The sequence below is a fragment of the Protopterus annectens genome, chromosome 7.part0 (genome assembly GCF_019279795.1).
Source record: "Protopterus annectens isolate FY-2018-M chromosome 7.part0, PAN1.0, whole genome shotgun sequence".
Taxonomy (NCBI): Eukaryota; Metazoa; Chordata; order Ceratodontiformes; family Protopteridae; genus Protopterus; species Protopterus annectens.
Window position 1 is genome coordinate 1,593,346,557 of NC_056739.1, and position 15,860 is coordinate 1,593,362,416.

The window sequence follows — 15,860 nt, forward strand, 5'->3', positions numbered from 1 at the left end:
ACAAACTCTGAAAATGTGTAAACCTCAGAAATACACACAACTGTTCACATATTAACTATGCCAACTAAACCTCACACACTGATGTTATATTGCATAATACCCACACCTACAAATACCACAATCCTAGGCCTAACATATGGTGGCCACTCATTGATGCAAATGCTTCTAAATGTAGTACATACATCCTTTACTAGCACATATAGTAACCCACCATGCCAGAATACATTCACATATTCACCTCCCCTCAGAATAGAAATTGCGTAAAATAATTCTCATTACACATTTGTAGTATAACAAAAACATGCTTCTAGAGCGTTTCTCCCTGGGCCGCTGCTGAAAATTGGCTTAGTTCCAAGTTGGACTTTCTTGGTAAGCAAATGTTAAATAAATACATGAATAAAATAACGTCTTTTGCCAAATGAACTTGCTGTTACCACTGTCCTAACTGCAGGTCTATTATATAGTATGGATGCTGTCCAGCACCAGTCCTTACTACGTCTGTAACATAAGGCAGATGCTGTCTTCCTCTAATTCTGACTGCAAATCTGTAATATAATTTCCCATTATTGACACAATCTTCTCAATAACAGAAAGATTTTGAAACCAGACCTTCCCTGTCAGACATTCATTAACAAGACAAGATACCCAATTCATTCCAATGTGAAATGTTAAGGCACCGCATATTCTCATGTCATATTTAATAAAAAAGAATATTGATTTATAAAATACAGCCACTTCAGAGTATATTTTCTAGTGCATTATAGAACTAGGTTTAAGCGATTTTTTTGCCAGTTTGTGTTTGTTCTTTTTGTAAAAACATCAAACTTGGCCTAAAAGGCCTTGTTCTGTAATGCAGTTAATAATGCTTAGTGTGAAATGGGAGCTTCATTCCCTGCCCAAGTGTGCAAGTGTTATTCTGTTTCCAAATTCTAAAGACTGTTTTTCAAATAAAACTTTAATTATAAATACTCTCTTAAACTACCAAAAGTCTAAATTTTAGTACTATCTAAACAACCTTTGAAGCCACGCCATTAACTTTTTTTATCATTGGATAGGGTAGTTAAGAAGGAAAATCTGTAGCAAAGATGAGGACTATAAACATATGAAAACAATGTAAATCAGCAAAGGGTAAAAATAAGAGGTGTCAATATCATTCTAAATTTCATAACATGTAATTCAGTAAATTCTCTCAAAACACAGAAAAGTTGTAAAAAATACTGTATTATATATCACAAATGTGTTATAGCGTATCCGAAACAGCAAAGGCATTAGTCTCATCAAATCTCAGAGCAGAAAAAGCTTTACCCACCTAACAATGCAACTAGACCTACACATAAAAAAGACTTCTATGTAATTTTGTTTTTGGGTAAATTATAATTATGGAATGAGCACCACCTTTAAGCAACACACGAGTATTTGTAGACATTTGTAGTGAATGTGTTAGGGAAATAATACATACTATATGTCATTCACTCACATCTCTTACTGATCTTTATACATTTTACAGTTATCTTCTTTACATAATTTGCTTAAGTTTGTTTGTTTTTTTCTGTATATATGATGATGGAAAAACATGGTCATTTTCAAGTATGTCCCAGAAGACAACACAGATGTAAGAAACTTGAAACAGTAATAAAACAAAACATTTTAAACAAATGAATTACATAAGCATTGCAAAATTACATTGGTGGATATGTTACATTTTACTAAGTTTTTGTTGGTAGCATTCATTCACCATAAGTAAGAAAATACTTGCTAGTGACTTAATATGCATTTATACTGATGCTAGTAAACATTATCAGAAAAGATATTGAGTGTTTAAATCTCCAAAATGCAAGACAAACTAAGGATAGGTACGAAAATAAGGAGGTAATAAAGGTGGCACAATGGGAAACCTGCCCTGAAAATATAAATGACTATGCTGATGATTTACATGTTGTATTATTAATGTCTGTACCTACCATTTTACGTATAGCAGCATTTGAATGATTTGCTGCTGTAGAAATCAATTCTAGAGACCCTGTAATAAAAAAAAAATCTTTGTCAGTTTACATCTTAAGCAATAAGTAATCTGCACTGCAAAATTAAAGTTTCTGGTAGAATTCATTTTTAGTTCATCTTGTTATTTCTAATATATTATTTTTTAATTCTCTATTCCCAATGACACCGCTGTCAAGTCACCAAAGCTGAATCCCCTCAAAACTCATGTACAAGGACAGCAACAGCATAAGTTCCTCCTTGGACTATAAAGTGTTGACTATTAGATGGGAAATTATCTATTTTTTGAATCAATTGAAGATGACTGTCTTGTGCAGTTAACTAAGCAGAAAAAAAAATCCCATCAAAGAAAGTTATACCTCCAAAAAGTGTCTTCAGCTTCTCAGCATTGTTTATGATAGCTGGTACAATTGAATTTCTCCTAAAAGTAAGCATACCATTTAAAAGTTAACATGTATGTTGCCAAGGCTTTAACATTTTCTGGAAATGAGTCTGTATTTTACTGCAGAATAGAGTGCTGGAGTATACTGAAAAAATGCAGCATGGCTTCTGAATACAGAATAAAGGGAAAGCAACACAAAACCCAAAAAATGTTCAAGATAAAATTTATTGAGCTAAGTGAAAAGTTACTTTTCATGCAGAACAACCTGCCACTAGCTATAACTATGAAACATAGTCTATAAAGGATTAGTCCAGATAAAGTCACTTAAGCTAGCAGATCTAGGAGACTCTCTTTCTTTGATACCCTCCATGTGGGATGAATAAAGGCACTTTGTTGAAGTTTCAAGTAGTTTATTCAGTTAAGCAGGTAGATGGACGAGTAATGAATAAACTACCGGAAACTTCAACAAGGTGTATTTATTCCTCCGACAGAGAGGGTATCAGAGCAACGGAGTCTCCTAGATCTGCTAGCTTAAGTGATTTTATCTGGCCTAATTCTTCATACTCTGTTTATTGTTCATCCTGTCATCGTGTGGGTCACAGATGGGATACCAGACTTCACTTGAGCCTTGTGGATTACCTCTGTTTAGTTATAGCTAAGATGAATAGTAGGACAACTGATATCTCATCAACTGCTAAAGTGAATGTGAAACATTTATTGAACCTTTAATTGGTAATAAAAACTCAAAACTAAATGTTACCTGCCATCCTAGAAAATTGTACTGCTCTTTATTTAGTTATGGACATTTTCTATTTTCATGTGATGATTTTAAACTTATGTAGTGCAGTTATACTCAGCTCCTTCTAGACAATCAATCTTTAGACCATTTATTTATATATTTATATATTTATTTATTGTGTTTTGTTTACCCAGGAATGTTTGTATGTGCAAAAGTCTCATTTTCAGCAAAGCCCCATGGAGAAAGGCTGCATATAAAATACATAATTATACCGAACAACAATAAAAATTTAACTTTTTAAGCATTACTTTGCAAGTAGTACTGAGACAAAATAGTAAAGATAATTATCATATACTTTACTTTAGAAGTTGTATTATTTGCAGCGTTACATTACTTCTGGAGGTTTATGCACTGGATAGAAAGCTATCCTACCAAAATGTCCTGTTCATCTATGATAAAGGTCCTTCATATTAGTACTGCAGACATCAGTTCTATGAAGATACAGAAGGTCAAGGAGGGGGGGTTCTTTCATAGAACAGCCTATAGGAGACCAAATATATGAAAAGGGCTGCCAGTCATTTTGGATAACTAGGGGATTGAGGCCTGAGACTTTTCTGGTTAGGAATATCCAGCTGAATATATGTTTCAAAATGCAAATACAAAAGAGGACACTATATTCAATGATGGGTCATATAAGACATGAGCAAAGGGAGAATTAAGACCCCACTGAATCTGAAGAAGATACTTTTGGTTATTAATTGAGCAGATAAAAGAATTGCTTAACTACAACAGAGACATAATGGTCAAAAGATGAGGAGTCCTCAACAAAGATGCCTAGATTTCTAATGACAATGTTTCTCTCCAAGGAAGCATTATTTATGTGGCAGGATTTTGGATTTTCTTTTACCAAAATGGAGTGTATTACATTTTTCTGTTTAGTTTGTGGAAGTTGTCCTTGCATCATTAATAGCATAATCTAACCCTTCCTGGAGTATCTGCACATCAGTGGATGAATAAATAGCAACCCTTCAGTTTACATATCTCTGCAAACTTTGTCAGTCAGAGACCACTGATATTTGCCTACAGATCTGAAAAGTAAATGATAATCAGGAAAGGATCTAGTACAGAGCCCTTGTGGATAAATGTGGGATATTTTTACCTTCTGAAGTGATGTTTGCAGCACTTATGACATGGTTTCTGACAATCATACACTTAGCTACTCAAATTATGACACATGGTTATGGATCAGGTTTATAAGTTTGTCTATATACCTGCATGAAGAGTAGTGTCAAATGTCTTGATCTAATTGATATATGCTCTGTGCAATATTTAACTACTATTTCAAACAATTAACAAGGCCCAGGAAACAAGATGTGTCTTTGATAAAACCAATTTAATATTAGTCCAAGGCCAAGCTATTATCAATGTCTAAATTTATGAGGTCCAAAATGACATATTTCTTGCCTTTACATACAAGCACAGGCAGACTTATGCATCTATAATTCCCAAGGTTAGTGGCAGGGCTTGATCAGAAAACAGCAGTTTAATAATAGATTATATTTAGCCCTGTATAGATCCAATAAAAGAGAACCTAAGGATTTAATTTATTTTGTTACAACTTATGGGTGTTTTAGTTCTATGGTTATAGAACAAATAAAATATTATTGGAAATACTTACGTTCATTAAAAAAAATTTTCCACCTGGCTTGATGCTAGATTAGATATTTCCTTTAGGAGGGGTAAAAATATTCACAACTTTCTTGTGAAAGGTAGATTTCATGCTCTCCATACAAATATTTTACAGAATTTACATCCCTCTGGGACCTTTTGCTGCAATAAATGTAAAGCCTGCAAATTTATAGTGAATAGTTTCCAAAGTATTAATAATATTCCCTTTCAAACATGTAACCATTTCTCCTATATAGTCTATAAAGGATTAGTCCAGATAAAGTCACTTAAGCTAGCATATCTAGGAGACTCTCTTTCTTTGATACCCTCCATGTGGGATGAATAAAGGCACTTTGTTGAAGTTTCAAGTAGTTTATTCAGTTAAGCAGGTAGATGGACGAGTAATGAATAAACTACCGGAAACTTCAACAAGGTGTATTTATTCCTCCGACAGAGAGGATATCAGAGCGACGGAGTCTCCTAGATCTGCTAGCTTAAGTGATTTTATCTGGCCTAATTCTTCATACTCTGTTTATTGTTCATCCTGTCATCGTGTGGGTCACAGATGGGATACCAGACTTCACTTGAGCCTTGTGGATTACCTCTGTTTAGTTATAGCTAAGATGAATAGTAGGACAACTGATATCTCATCAACTGCTAAAGTGAATGTGAAACATTTATTGAACCTTTAATTGGTAATAAAAACTCAAAACTAAATGTTACCTGCCATCCTAGAAAATTGTACTGCTCTTTATTTAGTTATGGACATTTTCTATTTTCATGTGATGATTTTAAACTTATGTAGTGCAGTTATACTCAGCTCCTTCTAGACAATCAATCTTTAGACCATTTATTTATATATTTATATATTTATTTATTGTGTTTTGTTTATCCAGGAATGTTTGTATGTGCAAAATTCTCATTTTCAGCAAAGCCCCATGGAGAAAGGCTGCATATAAAATACATAATTATACCGAACAACAATAAAAATTTAACTTTTTAAGCATTACTTTGCAAGTAGTACTGAGACAAAATAGTAAAGATAATTATCATATACTTTACTTTAGAAGTTGTATTATTTGCAGCGTTACATTACTTCTGGAGGTTTATGCACTGGATAGAAAGCTATCCTACCAAAATGTCCTGTTCATCTATGATAAAGGTCCTTCATATTAGTACTGCAGACATCAGTTCTATGAAGATACAGAAGGTCAAGGAGGGGTTCTTTCATAGAACAGCCTATAGGAGACCAAATATATGAAAAGGGCTGCCAGTCATTTTGGATAACTAGGGATTGAGGCCTGAGACTTTTCTGGTTAGGAATATCCAGCTGAATATATGTTTCAAAATGCAAATACAAAAGAGGACACTATATTCAATGATGGGTCATATAAGACATGAGCAAAGGGAGAATTAAGACCCCACTGAATCTGAAGAAGATACTTTTGGTTATTAATTGAGCAGATAAAAGAATTGCTTAACTACAACAGAGACATAATGGTCAAAAGATGAGGAGTCCTCAACAAAGATGCCTAGATTTCTAATGACAATGTTTCTCTTCAAGGAAGCATTATTTATGTGGCAGGATTTTGGATTTTCTTTTACCAAAATGGAGTGTATTACATTTTTCTGTTTAGTTTGTGGAAGTTGTCCTTGCATCATTAATAGCATAATCTAACCCTTCCTGGAGTATCTGCACATCAGTGGATGAATAAATAGCAACCCTTCAGTTTACATATCTCTGCAAACTTTGTCAGTCAGAGACCACTGATATTTGCCTACAGATCTGAAAAGTAAATGATGATCAGGAAAGGATCTAGTACAGAGCCCTTGTGGATAAATGTGGGATATTTTTACCTTCTGAAGTGATGTTTGCAGCACTTATGACATGGTTTCTGACAATCATACACTTAGCTACTCAAATTATGACACATGGTTAAGGATCAGGTTTATAAGTTTGTCTATATACCTGCATGAAGAGTAGTGTCAAATGTCTTGATCTAATTGATATATGCTCTGTGGAATATTTAACTACTATTTCAAACAATTAACAAGGCCCAGGAAACAAGATGTGTCTTTGATAAAACCAATTTAATATTAGTCCAAGGCCAAGCTATTATCAATGTCTAAATTTATGAGGTCCAAAATGACATATTTCTTGCCTTTACATACAAGCACAGGCAGACTTATGCATCTATAATTCCCAAGGTTAGTGGCAGGGCTTGATCAGAAAACAGCAGTTTAATAATAGATTATATTTAGCCCTGTATAGATCCAATAAAAGAGAACCTAAGGATTTAATTTATTTTGTTACAACTTATGGGTGTTTTAGTTCTATGGTTATAGAACAAATAAAATATTATTGGAAATACTTACGTTCATTAAAAAAAATTTTCCACCTGGCTTGATGCTAGATTAGATATTTCCTTTAGGAGGGGTAAAAATATTCACAACTTTCTTGTGAAAGGTAGATTTCATGCTCTCCATACAAATATTTTACAGAATTTACATCCTTCTGGGACCTTTTGTTGCAATAAATGTAAAGCCTGCAAATTTATAGTGAATAGTTTCCAAAGTATTAATAATATTCCCTTTCAAACATGTAACCATTTCTCCTGTGATACTGAGGGTGTAGTTTATGCCCTTAGATGCCCGTGTGGTTTATTTTATACTGGGGAAACAAAGAGGGCATTTAAAGTAAGATTATTAGAGCATGCAAGGGACATTCACAATAAAAAATTAGAGAGCTCTGTAGTGGTACATTTTCTACATTTTCGTGAAGGTAATAGTGAAGGGTTACAGGGGCACCATTCTGGAAAAAAATAAATATGTCTTTATATGATGAATGTGTTTTTAAAAAATATCTTTTGACTAAGGAAGCAGTTTACATCTTGAAATTCAACACTCTGCACCCATTTGGGTTAAATGAGTATTTAAATTGGAGATTGTTTAATTACTTGATTGTTTCATTGTTAATTGTATATAGTATTTAGGTTAGTAGCTTTAGGATGCTCTTCACTCCTTGAAGGCTTTTCAGCCAAGACGTCAGAGAGATTTTTTCTGTGAAGACAATATTGGTGCAATAAATTTGTTTGGATCTGTGGCTGGTCGTATTTTTATTCAGCTGTTTTTCTTTGGTGGTGTTCCAGTTAGTGGCAGAGCTGCCTTTATTTCAGTTATATAATCTGAAGCAAGGCTAGTGTTAGGAAGGATTGGAGGGATTGTGGCTGTGATGTTCTTCATTTCTTTGAAAGAAGTGACTTATTATATAGTAATCCTAGGAAGCAACTTGGACTGGGGGTATGGGGGATGCAGCAATTATAACTTTCGGAATCCCTATTTAAAGATAACAGCAGAAAAATATTTAATAGGGATATGGTGCTGCATTACAGTATGGATTCTTTTTATATAAAAAAATATACTGAAAACTAATTAGAACATTTTTAAGGATGATGAACAACTGTATGACATTTTTTGTGAATCCGTTAGCTTTGTACATAAGAATGGGCTGAATTAAAAAAAAAATCATTTTGAGAAGTTAGGTAATATGAGGTTAATTATAGAGATGCAGGCACATCTAAATGTGGACATTGTAACTAATATACCTGTACTTTGACCCATGAGAGAATGGTGTTAAATAACAGTTTAAAATTAAAGGGCAATTTACATAACAACCATGATAATAAATTCCAACTAATCAAAAATGAAAAAAAAAATCAAAAATCATTTTGTCTGAGAACAAACTTTGAAAATGTAAAAAACTCAGAAATGCACACAATAATTCACATATTAATTGTGACAGGTAAACCTCACATATCTGTCTATATTATATAAACATAGGTTAAAGGTAGGCAGTTATGACTGTGGGAATCCTAGGTTAAATATAACAGCATAGAAATGAATGAGGTTAATTTTAGAGATGCAGGCACATCTAAATGTGGGCATTGTAAGTAATATACCATTATTTTGACCCATGTCACTATGGTGTTAAATAACAGTTTAAAATTAAAGGGTAGTTCACATATCAAGCATGATGATAAATCCCAATAAATCGAAAATTAAAATATTTCTACAATATTTTCAATTATAGCCATATGAAGATCATGGTTAGTCATTTTCATTCTGAATAAGCAGATGGATATCAGGGGTGGAGTGGTCGAAATAAAGATTTTCACTAGAAAGCCTAATTTGGTCTATCAATACAGGGACAGGTGAGAAGTGATAAGTATATTGGAAAACAAATTTAAAAAGAAAAGTATTTCTTTATCCCCACTGTCAATCCCTTAGTACAAGCCTTTGAAAATGCCTGTGAGAAAGACATATATAAATATGTACATAAACACAGCAGACACTTTTTACCACTCTTTCAAAAGAAGAAAAACACATTTTATCATGCCTCTCTCATGACCCTTCTATAAGAATTATATGGTCAGATTAAGATGGAAGGCGCAGTCATATTTGACAATAATGATTATATTTCACAGATGTTTATGATCTTGAATGATAGTGACAAATATTTGGGGGTAACAATTAATGAAATTAATACTGCATTCAAAAAGATGGACATGGTATTGGATCATTTGTTATCACATGACAGTATTACCCCAATAATGCAAAATTTTTTTGAAGAACAATTGAGTTCCCAGTATTTCTGATATTCCCAAGGTACATAAAAGCATACAAGCACCAACTTTATACCCATAGTTGCTGCCCAGGACTCCAAAACCTACCCAGTGGCACTTTTTGTTGCTAGAACACTTAAACCTCTTTTTCTATACACCTTACATTCACAGGACTTTTTAGGTAGGATTCACAAAGACTATGTGATAATCAAATCAGATTCCTTACCATAGATGTTGTTGGTCTGTTTTCCTGTACCCCACAAGAGACTGGGTTGAGATGGATTCATGAAGCCCTAATTGACTGTGAGTTTCTGTCAGCCACAGAGATTAAGCTATTGATGGTTTTACTGGAAATTATTTTAAACAACAACTTTTTGTATTCTGATGGTGAATTTTTTAGGTAGGTCAAGGCAGTAGCGATGGGGGTGGCTTGCTCCCCCACTTATAAGAAATTAGTTATGTGGAGCTGGGAGAAGAAATTTATTTTGAATTCAAAATTCCAAGCCAATTGGGGTTTATATTTAAGGTATTTGCATGATCTATTCATCCTATGGAAGGATTCAGAAATACGGATACCAGAATTTACAGAATTTTTTAATAATTCCACCAATTTTCCCAGTTTCAGCATTTCTACAATAGCGGCAGAATACATTATTTGGCTGGTTGCATTTTTAACAGTAAGAGTGATTTTGCTTCCAATGTCTATTGAAAGCCCAGATTTTCTAACAGCTGCCTGCACTATACTAGCTGTCAAGGTTAAAGGTTAGCTTGTAAGGCTAACCAGAATGGTCTCTACTTATGAGATTTTGCTGATAAAAAAGGATAAGTTGGAAAACATGTTCTTTTAGAGAAGTTATCCCCAGGAACTGGTTAATAGAATTAGTGTTTAAGTACCAACTTCCTCACAGGGCAGATCCTCTGTTCACTACATGGACCTAGATACTGCTAAAGTTCTGCCACACAGGCTAACTCCCAAACTTTTTCACTGAGATACTCATTTTTGTACTATAGCCACTGGTCACTATATTCAACCCAGATACTGCTAAAGCTCTACCATAAGGGCCAACTCCAAAACCTTTTCACTGAGAATTTTTTCTTTGTATAATGTAAGCAAATTTAACGTGAAGAACCTTGTTGTGTTTTAACATCATCTAACTGAATACTTGGCTGCTTGTGCTGGAAATTAGTTTTTAACATCCTTCCCGGCAGAGTTGTCCTTGCACTCTAATGGCCACTTACAAAGTTGGCCACTGGCTTTTTTCTAGACAAATATATTACACTGTATATGACAGTTACTTAGTCTACTACTAGGTGATATGAATGTCAATTAGTTGGACATAAACTTAACTACCCGACATCTAGCATCCACTTATTTGCTTTACACAACTAATTAATAGCCTCACATACTATAGCAAGACATCAAATTCCCTTTTAGATTGGACCCTAGTATCAGACCCCAGAAAATCCACCACCTCAGGTACAATGTCTGACTGTCTAAATGATCATTTCCCAGTCAATACAACCAGACATCTCACATATCCACTTACAAAGCATGTTTATAAAACAACATGCAACCTTTCCAAGTTTAACCTAGAAATGTTCATTACTAGCCAATCATCTGTTAACTGGAACTTCCTAAAAATACCCCCCTTAGATGATGATGTAAATGAATTCAGTAACACTTTCCTGAATATCTTAAATAGCCATGTAGTACCTCCTAGAAGGAAGAGACTGAAAATGAATAATGCAATTTGGCTATCCAAAAAAAAGTAGAATACTAATGCAGGACAGAGAAAAACCATGGAAAGAATGGATAAAAAATATAAGACTGCAATATCTTATAAACTTCAGAATGCTTCACAAATGTACTAAAAGGCAAATTAGTGAAGACAAAAAACTATACTATAATAGTTTTCAGAATAATAGTAAACACAACCATAAAAAAATTCTGGACAGCAGTTAAAGAAATCTTGTATCCTGGCCATAAATTCAACCCTAACCCCTATCCCAATAACTCATCACTTGAAAATCCAATATAGTTTAACTCTTATTTTGTAGGTAGTATAGCATCTCTAACCAAGGAGTCCCCAACATCTAATCCTAACCTTGCTCGCAGCCATATGTCACCACATTCACTTTTACCTTCAAACCTGTGCTCACATCCTGTATAAAATTATTCTTAAAATAACTCAAACCATGCTCTACTTCAGCTGATGACCTTTCAAGTGAATACCTTAAAACAGCAGCTAACAGCATTGCACACCCTGTCTCAATCCTTAGATATATGTCAGTCCAGGAATCCCACACGCCCTCTCTCTGGAAAAAAACACACATTATCCCCAAAGGGAGAAATTCAACAGACATTACTAACATATAGCATTTTTATCCCCCCTCCAAAATACTTGAAAAATGTATTCAAAAACAATTGCTTAACTATTTCCTGAAGGAAGCACTCCTGTACCCCATGAACCATGGCTTCCATCATCCCCATAGCACTAACACTGCACTCCCAACCTATATAGATACTGTCAATAAAGGTAAAGATCAAGGCAAACTAATCTCCTCCTTATTTCTAGACTTACCTAAAGCCTTCCACACAGTTTACCACAGCAAACTTCTACTTCAAATGTCCTCATTAGGTCTCGCTCAGTCCAGCCTTCTATGGTTTAAAAGCTACCTATCCAAAATGTATCAGTCCTGAACCGATGTATCAGTCAGTAAAATGCCACTCCACCTACTTTCCATACCTCCCAGTCACCACCAGTGGTAGTGATAGTAAGGCACTATCCTCGGTCCCCTCCTCTTTTAACATTTTCACTAACACGCCACACACATCCACACAACATCTGACAACATAGCACACCTCCAAAAAGTACTCAAGAACCTTTAGCAGCAAGTGAAACATGCCTTTGTATCTCATAACTTATGCTCAACCCTAAAAAAAAGACGACTACTTTTCCCCCAAATCCCTCTCCAATAAAAAAACAAAATTTAAAGTCCTCTCGCGATAACACAACCACTGAAGTCACTTCTCATAGCAAATTATTAGGGATGATAATCTTAAAAATTTGACCAGCATTATCTGTAATACTTTGGAGCTTTTATCCCCGGGCCTCCGCTAAAAAAGGTTACCTACTCAAGTGGACTTTCCCAGTGATAGCATGCCAATAAATTAATAAATAAAGTAATGAATGGGTGTGGAACAAAATACAAACCTCTGTTGTGTTCAGCTATGAACAATACAAAGTGTGTATAAACTACTCAGGATAGGGTTATCTTAATTACACCACAGACAGAAGAATCCCACATTAAAGATAATAGCAAAAAAAAAAATCTGATTGGGTCATGGTGCTGCAGTACAGCACTGATTATTTTTATATAAAAATACAGTCAAAACTAATTAGAACATTTTTAAAGCAGATGAACAATGTTATGATTGTTTCATTGAATCCCCTAGCTTTATAAATAAGAATGGGATGAATTTAAAAAAACATTTGAAAAGACGTGATACCAGTGTTTGTATGAACCCGGTTAATTGTAGGGATGCAGTCCCATCTAAATGCGGGCATTTTAACCAATGTACATTTATTTTGAACCATGAGACAATGGTGATAAATAACAGTTTAAAAATCAAAGGTAAATTTATATAAGGGTAATTGTGGAATGAGTGGGTAAGTATACATTGCAACACACACTGATTGCCCAGCTTTTTATATCGGCAAGATGGAAAGGCTATTCCATAAAAGAATCTATGAACTTTGCTATAACATTACTAGAATTACTCTTTCGCCTCACAGCAAGACGTTGTCCCATTCGATTCTCACCTAGAGCATCTTCTGTGTGGAGGAATGCGTGAATGAGGGCTGGTATATCGGCACGTAAAAATCCACTACCAAACATTAGTGGACCGAAGTTCCGCTGTGGCGACCCCTAAGCCAAAAGACACAACAACAACAACAACAACTCTTTATAAATGTATTGTTAATTGTCCCACTCTGAAAAAATGTATTTTGAAATACTGGAAAGACTTCCTAGGGGCCCAAGAGGGGGTTACTGGGAATCCCTTTTGGAATACAAAGAGTTGCTGTGGTAGCTAAAGGTGGATGCCACTCTTCTCCCAGGTTTGTTTGACCATATATAGGTTCACAGGTAAGTACTAGACTAGGTGCCTTTGTGGGCTATTTTAAGCTTATCCAATTTCCCTTTTAAAAGTGAGAATCAAACCTGGCACATTGTATCTATAAGGTAAACACCTTAATCATTATACCATCCCGTCAAATTTACTGCCAGTTCTAAAATTATTTTCAACAAAGTTATAATGGGTCAATAATAAGTTTTATTATGCTCACAGATTTTTAGTGTATATAAAGGCATTTGCATTTTCTTAACAGAACATTTTACATTTTAAAACAGCTTTTTACATAATTACTATATATAGGTTTTATACTGCAATCATGTAATTTATTTATTCAATATGAATGTAAAAAAATTCTGAATATGTCATATGATCTACACATTTAAGAGATTGTACACATAATTGTGACTGTCTTATTTAAAGTACTGGCATCTAATGTTGAGTGATTTTGAGGAACCCTTGTACTGTTAATAGGACAAAAGCAATTTGTATTTGATATGCTTACATAATTCATTCAATTTGTACTATTAAAGTGGCTGGCACTGAAGCTCCTGGAGTGCTCTGTTCTTTGCCAGACTCCATTGTTTGTTTTTTTGTTTTGTTTGTTTTTGTTTTGGTTATAACTTATTATGTGCCACCAGTTTGCTTCTGCTTTTTTGTTATATAGTGGAAAAAATATCCAGATAACACAAGAAAAAGTGTAACTGTCATAAGTATATATTTAGTATTCAGTGCTAATTAAACAATGTTACCTATGGCATTATTAGTTACCCGAGTCTATACACCTTGGGGCAGTATGCATTACATTAGAAAACCAGAACCACCACAATCTGATATGCAGTAAAGTATGAGACATTCACTGCATTAAGTAAGGCTGCACAAGGGATCCACTGGTAACAGACTTGGGTAAACCCACAATTCCAATTACGATGTGATTGAAAAGAGCATTACTGCATAGTCCTTAAGGAATGCCACTCTGGATAGACCTCATTTTATAGAGAAGTGTATTCTACATTTTTCCAATATGTTCGTAGGTTCATAGGTTGGTACTAGGCTATCTGCCCTAGGGCCTGTACAAGCCTAGCCATAACAATTCCATGTCTATTTCTTCCCACAGTATTTAATTCCCTGGACCCCTGTCAAGCAGGGCGACTGATGTAATCCCCGGGGTAAATTTCCTATCTTCCATCCAGTCATCAAGGTTCCTTTTGAAGAAGGCCAAGGAGGTGCTCTGCTTGACATGTAATGGGCAGTCTATTCCAGAGTATGGGGAGTGTCTGGGTCAAGAATTTATCCCTCCAGCATGTTTTATTCATTGCGATGACAAGGTTTAGGTACCCGGAGCGTGTGGCTCGGATGGATTGGGATTTCTTAAAGTGCAGCATGTCCAACAGCTCGGGGTTTGACATGGCCTTGTATGTTAAGCAGAGATCGCCTCTGAGTAGACAATATGCGACAGAGTATAGCTGGAGTTTTTTTAGTGGGTCAGCACAGGGCATTTGCTTTAGGCCTGTGATTCTTTTAGTGAGGTTTTTCTGCGGCCTTTCCAGTTGTTGCAGATGTCTTGTGAGGTACATACAAAATGGGGCATTGTACTCTATCATGGGTCTAATAAGGGATGAGTACAGTGGGACAATGACCTCCTTTTTTCTGGATGAAAAGCGCTTAGTGATGAGGTGTGCTACATGGAAGGATTTCCTGACTGTTGTGTCGATGTGGTTATTGAAGGTAAGACCACTGTCCATCTGTGTTCCTAAGTCTCTTATAACACTTTCGGTGTTTAGTGTACGGCCAACTATGTGGTAATTCATGGGTACATGGTTTTTTCCCAAAGGGGATAACTATACACTTCTTGGCATTGAGCTTGAGCCCATGGCTCTGGCACCAAGCATCTGTTTCTGTAAGGCTCTTTTGTAAAATATCCAGATCATTTGGGGATTCAATAATGGCTCCCAGTTTGCAGTCATCTGGGAACTTTGTTAGACAGAGTCCCTTAGTGTTGGCCTGTACTTCAGAGAAGTAGATGCCAAACAAGAGCGGTCCCAGGACTGAACCCTGAGGTACTCCACTTGTCACTTGTCTGGAGCTGGATTTGGAGTTGGATACTTTTACAACGTGGGTTCTGTCGGTAAGCCAGTTGGCAACCCATCGAGTGACATAGGGATTTATGCCCAGCTTAGTAAGTTTATCTATGATTCCAGAGAGGGGGATGGTGTCAAAGGCCTAGGCAAGGTACAGATAGGCTGTGTGGAACGCCTTACCCTCGTCCACGGCTCTGGACACTGATTTGAAGAAGTCATTCAGATTCATGAGACA

The 15,860-nt window shown here is 35.3% G+C and overlaps 1 protein-coding gene across 2 annotated transcripts in view; it reads right to left on the minus strand.

Annotated features, from left to right (window-relative positions):
- FGD3 (FYVE, RhoGEF and PH domain containing 3) overlaps positions 1-15,860 on the minus strand; it is a 1,715,774-nt gene that overhangs the window by 846,526 nt on the left and 853,388 nt on the right. For both annotated transcript variants that reach the window (XM_044078146.1, XM_044078147.1), the window contains exon 9: positions 1,962-2,020. In XM_044078146.1, coding sequence (XP_043934081.1) covers positions 1,962-2,020 — 59 coding nt within the window. The remainder of the gene's footprint in view (positions 1-1,961; positions 2,021-15,860) is intronic.